This window comes from Hoplias malabaricus, chromosome 4, assembly GCF_029633855.1.
Source record: "Hoplias malabaricus isolate fHopMal1 chromosome 4, fHopMal1.hap1, whole genome shotgun sequence".
NCBI classification, from domain to species: Eukaryota; Metazoa; Chordata; class Actinopteri; order Characiformes; family Erythrinidae; genus Hoplias; species Hoplias malabaricus.
The window spans coordinates 23832782-23849284 of NC_089803.1; the positions used below are offsets into that span (position 1 = coordinate 23832782).

The window sequence follows — 16503 nt, forward strand, 5'->3', positions numbered from 1 at the left end:
CCTCCTGTTTTTCAGGTCAAATGATTGTTGGTGTTTTGTCTAACACCTTATTTATTCATATCAATATCGGAATTATATCGTATCAACAAAAATGAAGAATTATACTGTGCTATATATTTTGACGATATTATCCAGCTCTACAGACAGCAAATATTGACAAACACATTTCTTTTAGTGGATTCCATCGAGCCACGTCCAACTCAGTGTAACCACAGCCTGCAGCGTATTCTCCTAAAACACTGCCGCTATGAATCCATGTTTTAGCAAAAGCAGAGTCTATCATTACTATACTTAATCGTAATCAGCATATTTAATCCTTATTGTGACTTATTATAGTCATGCTGTTCTTATATTTCATGTGAGTAACTGTGCTATCAGTTGTTAACTTTAGTACAGACTTTTCATTGGTCATTTTGATATTAGCTGCTATGAACAGACAGAGATGAGATTAATGCCCACATTTAACACATGTAAAAAGTGAAAAAAGAGACATTTATCACTTAAAAATGTAGGGTGTCTTTGAGGGGTTTGGTGTGATCTCCCTGTGTCTGTTTGGGTTTTCTCCTTGTGCTCCAGTTTCCACCCACAGTCCAAAAGCACACACTGGTAGGTGGACCGGCTACCGAAAAGTGTCCCAGGGTGTAAGTGAATGTGTAAGTGTGTGGTACCGTGCAATGGACTGGTGCCCCAGCTACGATGTGTTCCCGTCTTGGGCTTAACCCAGTTACAGACAAATAATAAGTGAATGAATTAATTATAATGTATAATAATAAGCAGGTGAACTGGCAACAGGTTTAACACTCCGGGTATTTTTTCCATTTTCCACCTGAAATTACAAACCCAGATCTTGAGGCAGTGAATAAACTAGAGGCAATTTTATGAAGTAATGTTTCTGAAAAGCCTTCAGAATTTTTAAAGATATTGAAATGGATCTTTAGAGGTCAAAATATGATCAAAACAACAAAACAATGTAGGCATTTTTCTAAATTTAATTTGGAATCTTTGAAATCTTCCTTATAAATTTTCAAAGACCCCAACCTCTCCATAAGGAAAATGATTCATTTTACTGCAGAAAAAAAATTATCGAAGCTTAATGGTGACATTTTACGTTCCTTGACAAACTAATCTCCTGCACCTCTCCAAATGGCTTTTTACCCTCAGCAAACAGAACAAAAGTCTGTCTCACCTTCATTTATTCTGATATTTAGTCTTGTTTCTAACCCAGTTTCCAACCCCCCTTTAAGGCCAGACGCGTTGAAAGGAGGGAGATTTCCCCGATTGACTGTAGACTGAGGCCGCCTCCCTCATTCCCCTCCTGTGTTTAAATAGTCTCAATAGGGAAAGGGCAGGCAGTGAAAGGGATCTAAGCTTTGAAAACCTATTGTTTTGATTGACGTGTCGTTAAAGCTGAGAGCCCAAGCTACACGGCCATAGCAGAGATCCACAGGGAACATATTTCAATTATTTTTTTGCAAGTACTCTTTACATATACATGAGGATTACTAACGAGTGGATTGACGTAAGAATCAAATTTACTCTTGTTTTGAAGTGGACAACCTATGTAAGCACTGGTATGCTTGGGGTGTGTGTGTGTGTGTGTGAGAATCGCTTGTGGGCTCTTCAGCCTTTGTGCTGCCACGTTTTTTTTTTTGTTTTTTTGTTTTTTGAAGAGATCTCATGTATGAAACAATGGCATAGATTTGCTCTTGACATTGGTGACGACCTATGAATCTACCCTCCCACCCCCCGTTGCCTGTTTTTTTTTTCTTTTGTTCCGTGATAAACCAAGTGTAAGAGAACTGACAATTAGCAGTTTGTTGTGCAGTTCATTTTCAAACCATGTTATTCATACCTAAATATTTTAGCCTGCTTGATGGAATGATGGACTCATTTCATTAACAAACTTGACTTTAAGTGACTTACATGTTTCTCATGTCCACCTTCTTTTTGCTGCCATCCTCACTCACTTTTGACACCCATATGTGTCACCCACGATGCACCCGAGTCTTGCACATGATGCACACAAAGCCTCGCTTATGACTGTAAAGTTTTCCTTCTAGTTTTGGCGCTGCTAACAACCAAACTACAAAGACTCACGTGACAGCAGGGAAAGGCACAGTCAATAACACTGGCCATATGTGTAACGGGGAGGTAGGACTCGAGTAGAGAATGTGATTTAACCCTTCCTGCACCTATAGGTTAATGAGCAGATCGTTTTTGTGTCTGTGTCTGTGTGTGTGTGTGTGCAAGGGATCATTATTGGTGGGCACACGTTACCTCTGTCCATGCTAATAGTATGCCCTTGTTATGGAATAACAAATTCTTTTTGGTTTTAATTCATTAAAGCACGGCAAGGCAAGTTTATTTATAGAGCACCTTTCATACACATGCAATTCAAAGTGCTTTACAAAAGAAACAGTTAAATTTAAGTCCAATAAAACAATTAAAAAGAGTAAAATGATTAAATGATAAAAAATGATTAAAACAATTTAAAATGATACAATGAAAGAAAATAACTAAAGTGCTGTTACAGAATAAAAGTGCTGAATATTTTAGACTGAGCTGTAGCTGCTCAAACAGGAATGTTTTAAGTCTTGATTTAAAAGTCGGGACTTTTCTAATATTCTCAGTCGGCTGGTTCTGTTTATGAGCGGCAAAGTAGCTAACCACTGCTCCTCCATGTTTAGTTTCGACCTGAGGCAGGACTAACTGACTAATTCCTAAAGATCTGAGATCTCTGCTCGGCTCATATCTTTGTAGCAGATCTGATAAATTCGCTGGTCCTACGCCATTTAGACATTTATAGACCAGTAATAACACCTTAAAGTCTATTCTGTAACAGACTGGTATCCAGTGTAAGGATTTGAGGATGGGGGGGTGATGTGATCTCTTCTTTTGCTCCAAGTGAGAACTCTGGCAGCTGCATTTTGAATCAGCTGAAGGTGTTTAATGGTCTTTTTTGGAAGTCCGGTTAAGAGTCAGAAAAACTCTAATCTTACTGATGTTCTAAAGATGGTAAAATGCTGATCTAGTAGCCGCTTTTATATGAGACTAAAACTGAGATCTGAGTCCATTAATACATCAAGGTTGCGAGCCAGTTCTTTAGATTTGAGGGCTCTCGAGTCCAGATACGCAGCCAATCTTTGTATCTAATTGCTTTTCCCAAATAGTATAATCTAAGTTTTATCTTTATTCAGCTGCAGAAAGTTGTGTCCCATCCACAGTTAGTGATGTGTTCAAGGCACTTGCTTAATGAGTCACTGGACCAGAGTCGTTTGGGGACAGGGCCGTGTAAATCTGAGTATCATCTGCACAGCTGTGATGGGACAGCCCATAGTCCTGTAGAATCTGGCCAAGAGGAAGCATATTTAAATTAAATAAAAGTGGACCAAGAATAGAGCCCTGGGGGACACCACAGGTTACTGGCATGTTTTCTGAAATATTATTTTCTATTTCTACAAAGTAGTTCCTGTCTTCCAGGTAAGAAATGAACCACTTCAGAACTGTTCCTGAGAGTCCAACCCAGTTTGCGAGTCTATCTATAAGAATCTTATGGTCGATGGTATCAAAGGCAGCACTAAGGTCAAGAAGCAATAGAAGAGATACCGTTCCAGCCTCCGTATTTAAGCAAATGTCATTAATTACCTTGATTAGAGCAGTGTCAGTGCTGTGATTAGACCGGAACCCGGACTGGAATTAGTCTAGGCTACTGTTTATGGACAAGAATCTAGTGATTTGCCTGAAATGATAATTATCTCAATGATAGTCATATATTTTAGAGTACTGACTTACATTATCAGTGTCCAGATAGTCTGCCCATTTGACTGATGTGTAACATGTACACAATATATAAACAACTTATAAGAACTGCAGCAGACTGAATGTGCATTAGCACGGTCCAATGATCTTCCTGTGATGGTGTATCATGGACAAATTCTTATCTTTCATGACCTGATATCATCATATTGCACACCCTTACTACATGTTATAAAACATTATATTGTGATCTAGCATCCTGTATGGTTCAGAAATTCTTTTCTAAACCAACCCCGTATGTGTGGGACTCACTCTGTGGATACAAACAGGTTCATTTAATGACTCTTCACCTCATGAGGTGGACATTCTAGAAAAATCATACATAATAACAAATACTAAACTGCGACCCTGAAATGGAAAAGCGGAAAAGAAGATGATGATGATGACAAATACTAAACAATAACATTTATTTAGCACTTGTTATCTTATTGCTGCATACTGATGCACTGCAGCCCACAGGGCTGATATTCAGGTTCACTGCATGGTGCATAATTCACACAATCTAAGAAGGTCCTTCAAATTTAGCTTCTAATGCAGTGAACAGATGCTGGGACTTGGCAGTGAATGCATACACTATCCAGGGACAGTCTGTGTCCTTTCAGCTGTGCTCTTTCCCTCTCTGTGTGTCCTCTCAGGAGCTCTTATAAGGCCTATTATGATTAGTAGTGGCATCTGGCCATGGGGTGCCTCCTTAATGCAGTTTTGACAGTCTCTCTTTGATGCTTCAGTTCATATCTTTCTCCGTTCCTGATGACTGAGGGTCATGGGGACAGTAGGAGTTGAAGTGTGAGACCCAGGCTGAATCTCAAATAACTGCTTACTCCCTGTATGGTGCACTGCATCTGTTGAAGGACTATGGCTTCTACAGCCAAATAGTGCTATTATTTTAAACATGGAGTTGTGCAGCATAGTGCCTAATTATGAAAGGCTTTCTGCTAGACGTATTATGCATAATTTGGTGTAGAAGCCAGTACATCATGACCTGCATAATCTTAAGGACTACATCAGGAACTGGGAGCCATTTGCTATTCAGCCGCAATCGGAGCCTGGTTTCTGCAAGCTCCCATCCTGGGAAATTTCTTTTTTCCTTCATTAGCCCTTTAGATACTTTACTATTCTTGCCTTGATTAATGGGAAAAGATCATTTTTCTCAGACCACCAAATTCCTTGGTGCTCTTCTTGTGGATACAGTGTTTGTCTTGCTTGAGCGAAAAAAAAAATGATGCAACTGTGAAGAAAGTGAACCACTGCTGAACATCTGAGGAGGATATGTTTTCTGTACTCTGCACATGGCCGACAAGAACACAACAGTGCCTCCATTTGTTCTGATGTCCATATGTCTGAGGTTTGCTTGTTTGTTTAGTGACCGTAACTCACTAGTCATAACATTTTAGTAGTGCTCAGTGGCATGGTGTGCTAAGTTAATGGTTTTGTTATTCATCATTTCAACACAGACACCCACTTTTAGATCACTCTCAACGTCCTTATAGAAACTGGTCATTTTAATAGGGTGATAATCAGCTTTTTGTTTTTTCACAGTAACCAATTGTGTGGTGCCAGAGTGTCAATAACTCACTGAACAATAATAATAATAATATGTTTTACTAAAACTTACTGAGGATTGGTTGAAATGGAGTTGAGTGGAGATCAATTAATTGCATAGGATGTTTTCTATGTCAGTTTGCTTTCAGACTTTTCAAGTGGTTCCCAGGTGACTCTTTCTTGATTGTTAATATTGTCTAATAGTAGATCTTAGGGAATTGTTTACATTTACATTTATGCATTTGGCAGATGCTTTTATCCAAAGTGACTTACAAAAGAGGATCTAACATTCGAACTACAGCACAATTTATACAAATTAACTTACATTGAGTGCAATATGCCAGGAAGTAATAAGTGCATTAAAGAAAGACTTTCAGTGCAAGAGATACTCTCGGAAGAGCTGGGTCTTCAAGGATTTCTTGAATGCGGAGAGGGTTTCTGTTGCTCTGATAGCGCTTGGAAGCTCGCTCCACCAGCGTGGTACCAGAGATGAGAATAGCCTCGACTGACCTGTACGGGGGGTTGGTCGTGTTAGTTGGCGCTCCTTTGAGGAACAGAGAGGGCGGGCCTTACATATGGTTTTAAGAGTCTATTGAGGTAGATGGGAGCAGAACCAGTGAATACTCTGAAGGCCATCATTAGTGATTTAAATTTGATGCGAGCAGCTAAGGGTAGCCAATGCAGCTCAACTAATAGGGGCGTGACATGTGCTCTTTTAGGCTAGTTGAACACCAGGCCTGCTGCAGCATTCTGGGTCATCTGTCAGGTGACCTGTCAGGAGGGCGTTGCAATAGTCAAGACGGGAGATTACTAACGTCTGAATGAGGAGCGGTGTTTTGCATGTTGAGTTAGGTATGGCCTAATCTTCCTTATGTTGAATAGGGAGAAGCGGCACGATCGAGCTACAGCTGTAACGTGATCTGCGTAGGTCAGCTGGTCATCAACCATGACACCCAAGTTTCTTACAACCTTGGTGGGAGCCACTGATAGGGACTCTAGCTTGATGCTGATGTTGTGGAGAATAGCTTGCTTGGCCGGGAGGACCAGCATTTCCTTTTTTCAATCGTTAAATGTTCAGATTGAACTTAAAACCCAATAATTCTCTTTGTGGTAGTTACTAAAGTTTGTGCAAATCATCTAATATACAATAAATCAATGTGATGTTTTCTCTGGCACTTGCTGCTATCAACAATATTAACAGGACTTGACTAACCAGCAGGCTGTTTAGTAGCAGTTTTGTATATTATTCTGAAGACAGCAGAAACACATTTAAAAACTTCATACCTCATATCTCACCTACTATTTCCTAACTGCACTGACAGCCACCCCCACCTCCAACATCCATTTCACACTCAGATGGTATCAAACAGAAACAGCCCTATTGTGAAAAGTAATTGCATTTCACAGGACCAGATCCAGCTCATGGGATATATCTGAATCCATGACTGTAAAGTCCCCTCAGAGTGGTGCTAGGTGGAATGATGAGACTCCTTCAGCCTTTCCCTATAAGCCTCGACCAGTCTCGTTCAATCACAACTTTAGATATGAGTGTTAAACCAGGATATTCCATCAGCACATCCACCAGAACTGCAGAACACACGTCACCCACGGCATCCAGCTTCATCGCCGAGGGCAACAGAATTGATGTTACCCTCCCAAACAGAATTAGGTTGTCAAGGTGGTTATCAGCATTTTACTGTATATTTATATGTCAGAAATACTTCTCAAACAGGCCATATACCATCATGAACATTTACTTCATTAACAGGTGTAACCACACTTGTTTTGACAGATGCTAGATGTCATGAAGTCTAAATAGAATGTAACAAAGAAAGACATATCAATTAAGCTATGTCATGACATTACACATATAAAATAATTTGATATAGATATATAAATGAAAATAATATTGACAACATATTAAAAAATCATGACATAAAAATGTATGTTTATTGAATTATGCCATCATTATATTGTATGACGCAACACTATCTGATAATTGTAAAAGGAATTAGTGAGCGAGATGTCTTTTTTAACAAAAAAGTTTAAAAGGAAAAATAGATGAAGAGCTAATGAGAATAATGCCTGAGGAAAAGTAGTCAAACTGAGAGAAAAGCTAAATGAAAGCAGTGAAAATTATAAAAATAAACAATGACTATACTCATTGTCTCATCTGCCCAAGGCTCATTTAACAATAACAACCTAAAATATCTCTTAAAACAACACATCACTACCCTGAGTGACAGCTGACCATAAACCTATTAAACAGCACTGGATGCAGTAAATTGTGGCTGCCTCCATTCATCACAGTGGCATCTGCTCAGCAGGCCACATTTCCATGGAAAACTATAAATTATAATCATCATCACATCATTTTTTTAAACATGAGATCTGACAACAGGCCCTTCAAAAAATGTGTAGGTGTCATGACATTTTTTGGGAGTACTTTCATAAAACACCAGTTTTACTGCCAGTGTTACAAAGCAGAAATATTGGTCGTAGTCCCGAGTACATGCCACTGAGGCAGCTGGGGAAAAAGAAGATCTTCCACAGAACATGAGGAAGAACAATGGAGTAAAACCAAAAGGATCTCCAAAAGGAGCATTGTTTGACACCAGATATTAACACAATATGAGCAGTTTGAATGAAGAATTATGTATTTACAATTAAGGTAAATGTGCATCTGAGAAAAGACAACAAATACATAGGAATTAACATCAGAATAGAGCCAAGTAAACAGATGTGCTAATAATAAACAGTTGTTGATCATTCATAACTGACCAGCAAAGGTGAAACTACTGAAACTCAAAGACAAGGACAGCATCATTTTCCAGGACCCAGGCCCCACACAACACATTTTAACACCTTAGGGCAGAAGAGCCCTCAAAATTAATGAGTTGATAGTGTCAAGTGTTTTTATCACACAGTAAACAGCACCACCTCTTATTTTTCAGAAGTAATTCAACTAGACCAATTTTCAACCATCTTCACTCAGCAAACCGAGCCCGTCCGGATCTGTAATTGTTTACACCTGGAGCATACTGACACTTTCATCTCAGCCTTTCAAACCATTGAAGACATGTAAGAAAACTTTATCTGTCACAAAAATCACTCAGCTACAGTCTCAGGAGAGGCGCATCACCGGTGAAAAGCTCCTAAATCATTGATGAAGCTGATCTGCTCTCTGCGCCTTTAAACACGTGTTTATTTCCCGGGGAATGGCAACACAATATTCCAGAGTTCCTAGCACAAGCCAATGGGAAGTTTTAACGTAAAGTTTACGTAAATTCAGTGTATAGGGTGTTCCTTCTTAGATTCCAATAACCAACGAGTGCTGCGGATGTTTACTATCACTCTAGAATCGAAGGCCGTTGGTCTCAAAATATGTTGGATTTTTCTGTGTTAACGTTGGATAAATACTTTACAAAAACTGTCATCTTAATTTAAGCCATGACTGTTCATTGTGCTACTACAGATAGCCATTTATTTATTTATTTAGCCATTTACAGACACTGGAGTTTCATAAACTCACCAGTCCGGTTACCAGTGTGCAAACAGACTAGAGAGCTAAAAATGTAAAATAACATCCTCAGAATTTTATAAAAAGTGAAGTTTGATTAAAATTGTGAATGTCCCCTTAAGCAAGTGGGTTAATTCAGGATGATCTAATATCGTTGTTGGTTTAGTGTAGTGAGTAACACCACTGACGTAGGTAGCACTGCTGACTTAAATGGGGCAGAGTGGAGTCAGGTACTTGCCTAGGTAAGCACACCTTACTATACCAATAAAAGAGTCCTTGGGCAAGACTCCTAACACTACAGCTGCCTACCTCTGTAATGTGGCTAAAGTCAATATCCTACACAGACATGTCTACTAAAAGTATAATTTTATTATATTAATTTTAAATGGAAATTGAATGAAGACTGTTCCCTGACTTTCTTACACTTACACAGTTGTGTATAAAGTGATCTAAATTAAAATGAGTAAAACAATAAACAGTAATGAAGGAAAAAAATGTAAGGTTCTTTCACATTCAGATATTCAGAGCTGCTAGAGCAACAAAATACTACATTTAAACCCAACTATTCAATAAAATGATTAACTTTCTATTGGGCTATCTTAATGCAGAGAGGTTTAGACTGAGACTGATCAGAAGAGTGTGACTTTCCTGTGGAGTACAGTGGTGCAGTACATTCCTAATCAGTATATGTAGAGAAGCAGAGCGTGCTCGATATTTACCAGTAAAGACAGCCAGACTGCTTTACCTCAGCTTACCTTGGAAACAGACACCCATCCACCCCTTCACACACACATACAAGCACACAAACACACACGCACAGTGTGGAAAGATGAGTGGTAGCTAATTACACTAGTTCCTGCAAGAGACACTCTTTAATTTACAACTCTTTAGAGAGGACACACACTGCCATCTGAGCCCTAATATACACATGCACCTCTGGCGCAACTGTCTTTTATCTCCTAATTCTGTACTTCTTCTCCCCTCCTCCGTTTTCTCTCTAGTCTGTTCCTATCCTGTCAAATGTAGCTGTCCTCTTCTCCTGTCTCCTCCCCTCCCATCTGTCTTCTACACATCATCTCTACAGCTCCACCTTCAACTCATTTCTCTCCAATTTAGAATAGCGAAGTGGGTAAAACCACTGACATCCAAGTGTCAGAATCGTGTTCAATTCTTAGCTTGGGCAGAAATATTATGCTGCACCAATAAATGTCTTTGGACAAGACAACTAACACTGCATTATATTACAGAGGAATTATACTACAGAAGACGAATGCCATAAATGTAGAAATGATCTTAATGCTGTGTTTTTATGTTACAGTTACAGTTAAAAAGAAGAACATTTAGGAGTGGCACTGTGGCACAGCAAGTAGTGTCACAATCACACAGCCCCAGGGACCTGGAGGTTGTGGGTTCAAGTCACAGGAGACTGTCTGTGAGGAGTTTGGTGTGTTCTCCCTGTGTCTGACTGGGTTTCCTCTGGGTGTTCTGGTTTTCTCCCACGGTCCAAAAAAGCACATTGGTTGGTGGATTGGCGACTCAAAATTGTCCAAATGTGTGAGCGTGTGTGTTTGTGTGTGTGTCGGCCTGTGAAGGTCTGGCACCCACTCCAGGATGTGTTCCTGGAGGGGGTATACAATTCCTATTTTATAATGTTTATAAAATATAATTAAATCTTACATTCATATGAAATTTATATAGAAGGAAAGCTGGGGGAAAGTTAATTGTCATTGTCATTGTTAAAAGTCATTGCTTTTGTGATCACACAAAATCCATGTTTAAATATATACATATATTCAGCATAAATTTCCAAAGTGGTTTAGCCTGGCCATTTAAGTTAAAGATATAAATATTGTTTCAGTCTGTACTGCTTTTTGAATGAGGCACAAAATCTATTTCTTATTTCTAAGAAATATGGTTGGAAAATGGTTATTTATAAACGAATTTTATTTTTGGTAAAGCAAATAGACAACAAATGGCATATGAGGACCTCAACGGGGAAATAAAAGATTCCTTAAAAAACATGTTCACTGTATGATAAATTCATAAGTAACAAAAATATTTTTTGTTTGTTTGTTTATTTGTTTCTATGAATAACTGAATGGTGACAACCTAATCTGGTAAACCGTAAAGCTCTCATTTACAGTGCATAATGCCAAACCCTCATGTTGACCCTGTTGACATTCTGACACCATCAGAGTTTATATATATATATATATATATATATATATATATATATATATATATATATATATATATATATATATATATATATATATACACACACACACACACACACATGCCCATACACCTCATTTAATCCATCAGTTTATCTTTTAACACTAGAAGTGCTGTGCCTTTACTGATACCTAAAAGAGCCAAGAGCTGGTTATCTGACCGGTGTGAGCACCTACTTGATACACCTCCATGTTTTTACCTTCTTATAGCTCAACTCAACTGTCAGTAGACCACTGTATCTTTGAAATTGGAAGCTGTGAATAATACTCACATCCTCAGATCTGTGTTAATTCTGTTGCTGGTCACAGATGAAATGCACTTGCAAATGCAAAGAGATCAAGATCCAACTCTTTCATTTAGCTTTTAAACAATTCCTTTTTGTTATTTCTTGTAAAGCACTTTAAATTAACATACACTTCTATATAAAATATGGTATATTTATTAATATTTGACATAAAAAAATTCCACTTTATTCATCTTCACTTAACGTTGATTCATTAAAGACTTAGTCTTAAGGAGAAGGAAAAATGCAACAAATCATTATTAATAACATCAAATTTTTTGATGAACAAGTTATAAATGTAATAAATCAACAGCCCTAGTTGGTTTGTTTTGATTTTAGTATTGGCAGGCTTGCCACATGTATAAATTAATTATACAAATCCAAATAAACTCTTACCTTAAACTCTGTCTCTATATTAGCAAGCCGTGCTAATTCATTGCTCAGCTCCAGAGCAGTGAGGACAGGGTCTTCACTTGAGAGGGAAAGGTACGCAGCACTAGCCAGACCTTTATACGCATTCATGCGAGAACGTGAGTGGCTGAAGGAGTCTCGGCGCTGCTTTTCCATACACTCACAGCACTTGCAGAAGTAGTCATGTGGTCGCTCAATCCTGGCACCTTTTATCAGCAGGATGTGGACGATCTCATATTCCTGACAGTGTGCAGCCAGAATCACTGGTGTTACGTCTTGTGAAAAGCGTGTTCCATCCTCATCATATGCGTAAAAGTCATCGTCTCTAAGTTCTTGCTCCAGGGGACTTAATGTTAGCCTCAGCCCTCCTGCAAAGGCTGGGTGACCTAAGATGGCCTCAACAATTCGTACATAGCCCTTACTAATTGCTAACAGGAGAGCATCCCCCACTCTTGCAAGACCTTCCTTCTTCAGGAGAAGCTCTGTAACTTCCAAATGCTCATTTCCAACAGCTAGCTGCAATGCATTCTGGCCCATGTAGTCTACGCAGTTGAAGTTGAGTGTTTTGGACTCATCAAGCATCTTGCGGACAACAGGGATGTTTCCATATTCTGCTGCATCAAGGAAACGCTCCTCCTCTGCGGTGAGACTGGTACCTCGCTCGTTAAACATGTAAGCAGGGCCACGAATGGCCTGGCGACGTCCCTTCTCCCGCAGGGTGGTGTGCCTGCGATGCATTATCTCTGACCTCAAGGAAAGAGGGAATAAGGTAGACAGGTGTCAGACAAAGATCAACAAAACACTCTACATGTGAAGTCACTCAAACATGGTAGATACATAAGCAAAATACGATTCTTTTAACTGTGTAATTGGGAAACATCTGCTAATCTTTCTAAAGCCCTTGGGAAACTGACCTCTGACAGGAGTATTGAATCCCAGATGACCACCAGAAGCAACATGAATAATTCAGTTCCACAATGTGTAGCAGAAAAAATAAACTAAATATCCTTCTTATACAGATATGTGATTTAAAAAAAATTACAGAAGATGGAGAAATAGCCTTACAATTTCCAGAGATCTGAAAATCTTTGTCTGAAAACATCAGTTGTCAAGATCACGTATTGGCTTAAGGTCTGTACCAGAGCATAACAGGGAACACTGATTGGTGGTTTCCCAGAAAGGGATTAAGCCTATTTCTGGACTACACATCAATTTGAATTGCGATTTTCCATTGAAAATCCTGAACATGCTAGACAGGGCATTAGCATCTTCTCAAACATAGCCTGGCGGTCCGCAGTGGATGAATGCATCAAAACTGTTTTGTATCTGTTCCATCTGTAGGTTCACATGCCCTGAAGTGCTAAATGAAGGGAATATAGCTCCAATAGACTGATCCAAGCTCCATCTGGTTCACTTGATTGATGTGTTGAAGAGAAACCAACCTAGTCCATGTCCAGATGATTTCAGGATGATGCCAAACTGCCCCTGAGCCTAACAGACAAGCACTAATTGTATCCATTTGTCTTTGCAAGGTGAAAATGCCTCTATGTCTCCAGGTTATAAGAGCTGCCATGTGCTAAGTTGGTATTTTTATTTTATAAAATCCAGATGAAGCCTTGCAGCTACATCTGGAACATCGGGTCCAAGAGTATAAGTTTAGTAGCATCAGCCAACATGTCCAGTAAATGCAGTAGGCTGGCTGTGTAACGTCAAGTGGCTGTCTAGTCTCATGAAGAAAAAGAGCCAGAAAATGTTTTGTTGGTTTTTGGGAGCGAAATGAATTGTTGAGCCAACAGAGCAAGGACGTTCTTCTCTCGACTCACATTCAAGCCTAAGTTCCAGGTGAGCTAGTTATCCAGCAGATTTTCTGGTCACACTGGTCCTTTAGATAGGGCTTGTCCATATGCATGGTACATACTCCTGGTAAATACCTTTGGTATGCCTGTATTCTAAAACAATGTGTTTAAGGGCAGCACAACCATAACAGCAAGCATCCAGAAGCTTTTTGTGAACCATTTATTTGAAACAAAAGTACAGAATATCTTAGATTTGTGAAAAAGAAGCTCTCAATGACTGGTTTGAGCCAGAGAAGATATGCATTGGTATCAGGGGAATTCCAACGCTGTATATAAAAAAATAAAGGCTCAGGGGCTGTGACCGTAACTCAAACTGTCCATTTAGTGGCTAAATCAGGAGCAGCATCCTCTCAGGGCAAAATGTGGGGCACAAGCACATAACATTCAGTATATTTTACCCCAAACATTGTGAAAGGGAATCTGTTTAGGCAGGCCATCTGTGTTGATGAAGCAAGGGAACAAATCTGTTGAATAGCTGCATTTAAATATGGCATCAATTATGAAGTGGAGAAAGATTGGTACCAATCTTAAATGTTGTTTATTACTAAGCTTGTAAAGAAATTAGAAAAGGGAAACCAGTGGTGTGGATGTTGTTTAGACTAACCCAAGCTAGGGAGTTGTTACAAAAAAGAAGTTACTTGGACCAGACTCACAGCAGGTCATCCACCAACTCAGTCAGTCAGCAAGAGTGCTACTTTGACAAAAGACCAAAGGACAAACCAAGCTTTTATAGCCAGGGAGTACAGATAGAAAGGGAGTAGCTGGACATCTGGCAGCAGTGACACTGCCAGAATTTCTCTTTAGCAGGTGCCTGGTTTCAGACTGTGTGTGGCAACTAGGAAGCATCAGCCAGAAAAAATGCTATAGTACGTATAGCACCACTGCCACCATGTCTATTTATTGTAGCAAGGACAACCAGAGGGGAAACAATTTAAACACAAGTGATCTTGCATTTTACAGACTATCTATAAAGTAATGGGTAAAGACGAGTGATTAATAACTTTTAGTGCTGTAGGCATGTTTGCAGCAAACGTTTTAAATTACAATAAATTACATTAAACTTTACAACCTTAGATTTATACAGGTAGATACATCCATGACCCTCACACTATGTTGTGCCACTGTGCCAGCCACAATATGTCAAAGCAATAATGGAATGATCAAATGGTCCTGTTCAAAAGTTGCATTGTGTTAATTGTGAGTAAGATGCTTAATTTTCTCATGAGATAAATCTACCCAGTCCCTTTGATAATAAAAAAAAGTCTCCAGGTCATTTGGATGTCTACCAGGACGTGCATATTGGAGTTCTCCCCAAATGTGGCTCACTGATAGTGAGGTCAAGATGCCATCAGTTTCTAAATTCCCTGTATTGGTTTAGCACACACAACCAAAACAGTAGAGATTTAACCTCCATGCTTCATGACAGAGACAGTATGCTTCTCTTCATAATCCTTTTTGACTCTTCCCCAAACACAGCATCCGATTTTGGTTTCAGCACTTCAAATTATTTTACTCCACGAGTTTGATCCTCCTCTAGGTGCTGTTTGGCATATTGTAAGCGGGTTCTTCTGTGGCGTTGGTTCAGCAAAGCCTATTTCTGGCAGCTCTAACATGCAATCTCCTTATATTGCATGCTGAAACAGCACACCACATTGTTTCAGAGAAGCCTGCATTTCAATAGAATTTGCTTGTGGGTTTTACTCCACATCCAGCCACTACAGTTTTCCAGACAGCCACTAAAATCTTTCAAAATATTAGCAGATAGATATTAATGGAACCCATAATTTTTCATCTGCTGACCACTGTTTGATTACTGGTATATTCAGATATTTTTATACCTTCTTATATAAAAGGCATGGGTGTGGATACTTAATACTTGCCATCTCAGGTTGTGTGTGTCAACTTGAAGGTGTAGTATCCTCTTAAATATTAGTTTGATTCTGTTATCATGCAGTGTTTTTAGTGTTGTCAAATTGATTCTTAAGTTCCCAGCCAAAAATACTCAATACCTACCAAAACAGATTTCACACCAAAATCGGTCAGCATTTGAATCATGCAGTAAATAATATACCATTTCACCCTGAACAACATCGCAATAAGCATCTGAGCATGTATGCCACTCTATAATATACAATGGTTAAACCGGCCAAAATGTTGTAATTCCCCCACACTAAAACCCAGCCAAATTGTGTGAATACTACAACTGAGTCTGGCAGTATTCTGTGATTGGTGGCTGTCATAGCTCAGGGGTGGCAGAATAGGATCTGCTGCTCAAACACTGTAATTGGGCTTCATGCAAGCATTCCAGGTTTTCAATTTGTGTCACAGAGAGAAGATGAAAGAGGACATCTCCGGTGTGCAAGAGATTTCTATTAACATCTGTGTTGCAAGATGAGGGACCAGCACACACACACACACACACACACACACACACCAGAAATATCTATAGTCTATCTGCTGACACAGAACAATAATTTCAAAAATGAAAAAAAAAAAACACTAAATGAAACTACTTATTGAGATATGTACCAAGAATACATGTACCATAAATATAATGAGGTACAAATCTCATGTCATATTTTCATCCGAATAAACAGTATGCTTCTATGAAAGGTAACATATGTGACCTTCTCAGGGTAGTTCAGCTCTCCCCTGATCACACAGCTTTCTGTCTAAATCCTTAGGGGGTGAACGAGAACACAAGAAAATCCATTCACTCAATACAAGTCTCTGAAACACACAAATCCACAAACAAAATGTCTGTCAATAAACTGCACACTGTCAGGGATGTGTTTCTGCCTTGTGACTTACATTTCCCCATTTACATGAGAGAGACCCAT

At 39.1% G+C, this 16503-nt stretch overlaps 1 protein-coding gene across 2 annotated transcripts in view; it reads right to left on the bottom strand.

Annotated features, from left to right (window-relative positions):
* trpc7b (transient receptor potential cation channel, subfamily C, member 7b) overlaps positions 1-16503 on the bottom strand; it is a 125313-nt gene that overhangs the window by 63246 nt on the left and 45564 nt on the right. For both annotated transcript variants that reach the window (XM_066668018.1, XM_066668019.1), the window contains one exon: positions 11793-12555. In XM_066668018.1, the coding sequence (XP_066524115.1) occupies positions 11793-12545 (753 nt within the window). In that variant the 5' untranslated portion in view covers positions 12546-12555. The remainder of the gene's footprint in view (positions 1-11792; positions 12556-16503) is intronic.